The following is an 8,246-nucleotide window of genomic DNA, read 5'->3' as shown; positions in this document are numbered from 1 at the left end:
GGTATTATTTATGATTTAGACCAAATATCAAGATAGCAAATACTTTACAGCATTTTGTTTTTTTTAACTGATGAATCATTTCTTCAGACATTCAAAGCATATTTTAGTTCTACTTCATTACGCTGTTTTTTTTCCCAAAGGGAGCTTTAAAGCAAAGATTCATTTTATTCTATTTATATATATATTTTACCTGTTTTTTTTTCTTGTAATTATTTAATATACAGCTGATTTTCTTTGACATGGACTAGTAGATGAGATTACGGTTTATCCCATTTCAATAAATCTTAACTGGTGTTGAGAATTTCAGTACTTAGTCCTTTAATCCGGCTCTTCTGGTGTTGTTATAGAAAGGTGCAGCAATGTCTAAAAGTTGCCTGGGAACTTGTTCAAACCAACACAACACTGCCACCGTGAGGGTCCCAACAGTCACTGCGACGTGTCAGATTTAAAAACTGTCCTTTTATTTATTTATTTATTTTTATTTGTTTCTGTTTTTGTCTCCCCAGAATGGYCACACAGCCCTGTCGGTGGCAGAGGCAGCTGCTCATCAAGATGTCGCCGACCTTTTGAAGGCCCACGCATCTCAGCCCACGTCTGCTGCAGACCCCCTTTAAGCCACGGTCCTCGGGAGCAACAATCAGCTCTTATTCTTCGCAACACTYTTCCAACCAGTTGAGGGAAACTAAATATGACACAACATGAGATATATATATGTCTAAGATGTGGATGTCTGGATGTTTTTTTTTTTAACCTCTGGGATTGAAGAGTTTAAGCGTTTATGCCTCTGCCAGCATGCCCTGTGGATGTTTGTGCATATGCTGCAACAGCTGATCTAWCAGTCGATGGGGGGCTCGGACAGATTGAAGATAAGTCATCATTATGGCAACAAATTTAACTGATGACATATTAAGCAGGACACAGGGTGAGAATATAAAGCAGGACGAGTCAATAACTCTGAAGTGCTGCTTCGTTAAACTAACTCTTAAAGCAAAATACTAAGCACATGATCTACCTTTTAAATATATAAATATATATATATGAAATACAATATTATTTCTATTTTCTTTAAGAGCATTGACATTGTTTATTTCATATACTGACATAAGCCATTATTTTGAACATACAGTATTATATATAGAATGTTATTCTATCAGATTATGATCATACAAACAGAGACTGTATTTTCTACTGCACTTTTTTAAAAATTGTGTTTGTGTCTATTAAATATTYGTCTATAATACGGTGTTCAGAGGAAAACTATATAACCAGAAGTGACATTTAATGAGTTGTTGCTCCACAGTGGTCATGTTATTTTTTGACATGTTTAATGAGTGATTATCATTTGTGAGTTATTGGGAAACAAAGTATTTAGTCCGAGATAAAAATGGTTTTGTTCAAGACAAAAATTAAGCATTTTTATAATAATTATATGTCTAGATTGGGGAAAAAAAGAGGCAGAAGTCTTCTCATTTAGAAGGTTGTATTGAGCAGAAGATGCTGCATGCCAATACAGTTACTCCCCCTACTGGCTGTTTTGTGTATAACTACTCCTTAGCAGTATGTTGTAATACTGTCTGTTTTTTTTTTCATCTATGAGGTCAAAAATACTAAGTTATGCCTTGTTTGCCTGCTTGTTTCAAATCWAAATCATGTATGCAACAGAAACAAAATGCACAATGAATGTCAGGCTGGCTGTGACACATTCCAAAAGAAGAAGAAGAAGAAAAAAAATGTAGCAAGTTTTAACTAAACGTGCATGAATTATAGGACTAACACAAGCTGTGAGTGGAGGTGACAAACCTTAGAATCGGTCCGGATGTTTTTAGTTTGTATATCTAGAGACGTTTATTCACTCGCGGAGTCTTTAGATCGAGACTTTTCCATCCCTGTTTTCTCCTCTGGGAGTTCGGAAATCTGATCCGACAGCTAAAAGCCTCCAGCAGCGGAGGGGTTTGTTTTGTTTGCAATAAGAAGCAATATCAATGAAAACACTTCATTGTCAATCAGAAATCAGGTATGTGGTGGGATGTTGGTCTAGCCTTAATCAGACAAACTGTTTATTGTTCTCTAGCCGATGCTTCCTTTCCCAGGAGGTCAGGTCTTCTTCTGTTTACCGCAAATTCTGCACCCGTTTTCCTCTCATACAGCAGAACACGAGTGTGATCTCATGAAATGTTTACAACTAAACATTCCTTCCTCAATGATCACAACGGATGCCAAACGTTTCAGTATGTTTACATGAAATACGATGAAATGCTGAATAACGGAACACACYGAATTGATTCATCAGGAAATAACCCATGACGGTTCCTTTATTAAATCTTTCTTTGATAGGAAGCGCCCTACAGCACCAATTTAAAAAAAAAGGTTGGGATGTTGTGTAAATGTAAATAGGAACAGAATGCAATGATTTGCTAATGTCATGAGTTTAATTTTCTTTATGACGGAGCAGAGTAAACGGCAAATGTTTGAACTAGGAAACTGCAGCAACACATCTCAAAATGAGAAAGATGAGTAAAAACCGTCTAAACATTAAACTATTTACTTTTTCTTAATTAGATTAGCAAATAATTGTATTACGAATGAGTATTTGCATTTATTTAAAGTTGTTAACAGTGGTGGGCACACCTTACCAAAACCACTAACYCGCTAAACAAGAATCTTAGCTCCGCTAATGCTAAACAGATAAAAAATTAACGGAAGCTAACGCTATGATGACTATTCATTGATGCAGTCCTGTTGTTAGTTTTCTATTGGTTTAATTTGAAGGTGGGTGGGATCATTTGGGACAAATCGGCCAATCCAAACCAGAGTTACAGCTCTGTCTTAACTAGTGATACTTTCAGTTTAACCCTTTCAGAATAAAAAACATTTCTTTGATCGAGTTTGTATTTTTAGAAATACTGACGAATAAGACAGATGAATAAGACAAATAACAAATATAAAATACTTTCTATGCCTTTTTTTCAATTTTTGTATTCATTATTTAAAGATTCTTAAATTGKATTTTATTTATTTTAGACGCTCTAGTTTAGCTGCTAAAGATACTAGSCTATATCATGCACACACATACAGCACTGCTTGTTAGAGTGGATTTTTTTATAAATGGCATAAAATTTTAACTCAAAAGTTTAACGCCTTTTTTTTTTAGCAGAACCTAATTTAGGGAAAGCTAAATCCGTCTGCTAATGGGCTCTGAAGTTAGCGAGAAAAGCTAATTCGCTAAAAGAGAATCTACTTCCGCTATTAGCAGATTAGCGGGATTGTGCCCACCACTGGTTGTTTTGAGTTGTGTGTGACATCAATTAAAAACAGAAAAGGTCAAATTGGATGCATAATGCTACTAAAATTGATACGTGTAATGTACGCAAATAAATGTATTGGTTTTCCAACCTTTAAAAAGCCCAAAACTGATGCGACTGGATGCAAAACTCCACCAAACGTTGATTGAGTTTTAAGGGTACCAACATATTTATCTGTGTCTTGTACGTGGTCAACAATCTAGTCAGCATCACAAAACGAAAAACCTCCGACAATCATTCAAACTCCGGAGAGTTCCGTTCCACATTTAAAAACGTATAAATGTCTCAGCCCTGCTTTAGTTTACAGATCGATTCGAGTCTTGATGATTTGACATCACGATGAAAAGTGTCGTTGAGCGGTCTTCTTCGTGCAATCTGACCACTGACTATCAGCCTTCTGTCACTCTTAAACATCTTAAATTAAATGAAGAAATAACAAAAGGAGCATCTGCGTTATAAACTACGTGACTGCATTTATGCAACAAAGATTTATCTTCTACCAGCTGAAATAGCACAAAGCACCAATTATTCTGACTTTAACTCTGCTGCACACCTGATTGTTACTGAAGAAGCAACGACGAGTCCGTTCCCACCTTCCAGACATGAGGGCTGGTCAGATCTGTGCTGAGAGAAGTGTCTGGTCTTCCGTGCCTACACATAAGGTCTTCATAGTTATTTCTGTTCAATCCCGTGTGACCCAGATGTAATAGGATTTCACATCTGGCTGATCACCAAAGAACTTTAATCTGTTTCATATTTAAAATATGTTTATTGTTTCTGTAAATCCAGCCAAATACATATAGAAAAAGTGTTGTGAAAAGTATATAACGAGTATTGTCTGACAGTCTACAAATTATATGAAGTATTTATTCTGAAAGCTATATTTTTTACCATAAATATATATCAAACATGTATGCATGGGGACAAATATTCAACTATTAGTGCTGAAGGGGAATTTGGATGAATGAAAAGTACTCCCCCYGATGTTGTGATTATGTGGCTGAACTTTGGCAGGTTGGATGTTTGCGACGAGGCTGTGGGTTTTCACACATCYTCCACGCTACTTTGACATCCGCAGGGAAAACACAACAAAAGCAAAAAGATGAAAAGATGTGACGTGTCTCCAGCCTGAGAGTCGACATGACTGAGTCAAATGTAAAAAAGAAAAAAAAATCTCTACTTTTCTGTAATATTCTGTGTAGAAYTGTGTGGCTTGTATCTTAAAAATCAGAGAACGACTTCTAAATTAATAAAGGTTTTAAAATGATCAGATGCTTCCTGCTGCGGTTCATTGTGAGGCCTCGCTTTGTCTTCCTGTTTGTGAACATGATGTCAGGGAGTGATTTCTTTACTCCATCATCAGCAGATAGTGTTTCATCCAACTGTTATTGTTTTGCAGCTTTGTTGACCTTTTTTTTTGTAAAAATCTTTTAAAAAGTTAATTATATAAATGGTTGGTAACAGTGGTGGGCACAGTTCCCCTAAAGCACTAATAGGGGAATTAATTTCCTGATTAGTGCTTTAGGGCTTTTGCTGATTTAAAATTTATTAGTGGATTAGCACTTGCTAAATTTATAGGCTAAATTTAGAAACACTGAGGTCTATRRATGTTATTGATCAACATTAATGTTAACAGATGACGGTGAAAGCTGTCACACATTTTGTTCATATGTGTGTCACTTCTCTACAAGGTGACAATATATTAACACAAATACAGCTGTGGAATGTCAATGATAAGTATTAATAGAGCAACATGTCAGTATGTGACTCGTCTATTGAAGAACGTTCATGGGTTGACTGGGTTATTTTARTGCTTTAGAATTAGCTTTTGCTAAAATTTTCAGTGTGTTAGTGCTTTAGAATTAGGCAGTGGTGGGATGTAACTAAGTACAAGTACTCTGTTGCTGTACTAAAGTACATTTTTCATGTATCTGTACTTTACTTAAGTAGATTTCATCATGGGTACATTTTTCATGTATCTGTACTTTACTTAAGTAGATTTCATCATGGGTACTTGTTACTTTTATTCCACTACATTTTACATGAAGTATCTGTACTTTCTACTCCACTACATTTCTGTAAAGCGTTGAATTCAAATTCAATTCAATTCAAAAATACTTTATTGATCCCAGAGGGAAATTAGGTGTTATTGTAACTCATTTAACTAAAAAACTTATTGTAGATGCTGATGGCTGTGGGCAGGAAAGATCATCTGTAGCGGTCTGTATTACAGCGAAGTTGAAGAAGCCTCCGACTGAAGACACTTTGTCTTTCTATGACAGTCTGATGAAGAGGATGGTCAGGGTTGTCCACAATGTTCTTGATTTTATGTAAAATCCTTCTTTGCACCATCATCTCCAGAGATTCCACAGTCGTCCCCAGAACAGAACCAGCCTTCTTTATCAGGGTGTTTAGTCTTTTTAGGTCCCTGGCTCTGATGCTGCTGCCCCAACAGATGACAGCAGAAGAGATGATGCTCTCAACAACAGACTTGTAGAAGATCTGCAGCATCTTGCTGCAGACATTGAAGGATCTCAGCTTCCTTAAGAAGTCCAGTCTGCTCTGTTCTTTCTTGTAGACTGCTTCACTGTTGAGTCTCCAGTTCAGTCTGTTGTCCAGATGAACACCGAGGTATTTATATTCCTCAACCACCTCCACTTCTTCTCCCATGATGGAAACAGGGTTTGATCTRACACTATTTCTCCTGAAATCTACAATCATCTCCTTTGTTTTGTTCACRTTCAAGATGAGATGATTGTTCCCACACCATGTCACAAAGCGGTCCACCAGCTCTCTGTACTCAGCTTCCTGTCCATCTCTGATACACCCAACAACTGCAGAGTCATCTGAGTATTTCTGTAGATGACAGCAATCTGACGTGCTGGAAGTCTGAAGTGTACAGTGTGAACAGGAATGGTGAGAGTACAGTTCCCTGTGGTGCTCCTGTGCTGCTGACCACATGGTTAGACACACAGTCCTTCAGTCTCACAAACTGTGGTCTGTTTGYCAGGTAGTCTTTGATCCAGGCGATTGTTGAGGCCTCCACCGGAGTCTTCTTATTTTACAAATTACATTCATGTCATGTTGCATTGCTTCTTTTTTTTCCCATTTGTTTGTTTGTTTAGTGTGAAAGTAATCAGTGGCGAGAGGGAAATTTCTGTGATTGGTCCATTGAAGCAATGCAAAGCAGGGAAGTACCATTTGACCCTCCTTCAAAAAAACAAAACAAAAAAAAGGCGGAGCGATTCTGCATCACCTGGAGCAGCAGCAGCAGCAGCAGCAGCAGCAGCAGCAGCAGCAGCAGCAGCAGCAGCAGCATGCCCACAATGGATTCCACAACGGAGGAAATGTGCCACTCATGGCCTTATTTATTCAGGTTAACGGGTTCAAAAAATGACTTGTTGAGATTTGATAAAGGACGATGGTGGCAAATTTACAGCTTCTGTTGTCACGATCTGTGATKATGCACAGAATCACACCAAGTGTGAACAGWGTCACAGAGTGTAAACACAAACTGCAGCATTGTTCACTAAAATCGCACACCACTGATGTATTTAAAATATGCATAGACACAATTCTTAATATTGTAGACCAGGGCTATTCARCTATCCTGCTCCGGGGGCCACAGTTACTGCCTGTCAACAGCTCAGGGGCYGAACATCCAGCAATGAAAGTCATTATGTAAACAAACCAAGTATTACAAAGATCTGTTACCTTTGAAATATTTGACTTTGCTGCMTTTAATCAKGAATACAACACAGAACCCTATAAAAGTAGTGACAATTAAACATTATCMAAAACAAAAAGAACACATTTTACCCCCTACTTGACACAAATATTTTAACATCTCTGACTTGCCTAATTTTTAAACTTCACTTTCATCATTTTATCTTCAACTGCTTGTAGTTTTAACTGTCTTGGATGTTCATAGAAATGGTTTTACCAGCTTCTAGCCAAGATTCTGACGTTTGTGTAGATACCAAACATGTCTATGTTTAACTAAARTAACTTAGASTAATTAAAGTAGAAAACCGGGGGTTTGGGCTTGAGAGATGAATGAACCAATTGGMGGGCCACACTTTGATCATTYGCGGGCCGGATGTGGCCCGCGGGCCGCCAGTTGAATAACCCTGTTGTAGACCATTAGGGAATACATTAAGCAAGTACTTTTACTTTTAATACTTAAGTATTTTTAAAAGCAAGTAATTAGTTACTTTTATTCAAGTAAAAATGTAGATGTAGTACTTTTACTTTTACTAGAGTACATTTTTGTCTGTTTATTTGTATTTTTACTTAAGTACAGTGTTTGAGTACTTTCTCCACCACTGGAATTAGGGGACTTAAATATGTGAGTTAGTGTTTTAGGGCCAGTGGAGCTAATTTTTAGATGAGTGCTGCCCACCACTGGTTGGTAAAAATATTATTATTAATATTATTATTATTATTACTTTAAAACAACAGGAGAAATAAATCAAAAGTAAAATCTTATTTCTTTATGGTAGCATTGCAAAAGTTCATTTATTTTAAATAAATTAGAGTTTTTGAGTGGTTGTGTGTTATAATAGAATATTATTTTTTGCTTAAAGTGGGATGTGACATATTCTGTGTTAAACATTCAYTAAAATACAACAATAATAAATTACATTTATCCATTATGWTCCCAATGAAATTACGAAAGCATTTACCTCCTCTCCCATTTTCACCATACTGAAGCACTGCATTTCTATTTCTGTTCATTTATGCCTACATATACGATTTACTATATTTAACTTGTGTGTGTATTTTTCCCAATATTTTTAAAAGATATAAAAACTGCAGCTCTATTATTGCTTCAGAGTGAGGTGTAAGCCTAATAGGTGACCAGCAGATGGTAGCATAACTGTGTGATATAAACTGAAAGAACAGAAGATCAAGCAGAGGCGGACTGGGGCAAAAAAGTGGCCC

General features: G+C 36.7%; 1 protein-coding gene across 1 annotated transcript in view; it reads left to right on the top strand.

Moving 5' to 3' along the window:
* kank4 (KN motif and ankyrin repeat domains 4) overlaps positions 1 to 4,570 on the top strand; it is a gene marked incomplete at its 5' end in the record, with an annotated part of 9,884 nt that extends 5,314 nt beyond the window's left edge. Inside the window, 1 exon segment of the mRNA XM_014014273.1 lies at positions 507 to 4,570. Within this exon segment, the coding sequence (XP_013869727.1) occupies positions 507 to 614 (108 nt within the window).
* Between the last annotated feature and the right edge of the window lie 3,676 nt (positions 4,571 to 8,246).

Source organism: Austrofundulus limnaeus, unplaced genomic scaffold (assembly GCF_001266775.1).
Source record: "Austrofundulus limnaeus strain Quisiro unplaced genomic scaffold, Austrofundulus_limnaeus-1.0 Scaffold113, whole genome shotgun sequence".
In the NCBI taxonomy this organism is placed as follows: Eukaryota; Metazoa; Chordata; class Actinopteri; order Cyprinodontiformes; family Rivulidae; genus Austrofundulus; species Austrofundulus limnaeus.
The sequence above is the reverse complement of the archived record's forward strand: the minus strand, read 5'-3'. Positions and strand labels throughout refer to the sequence as shown.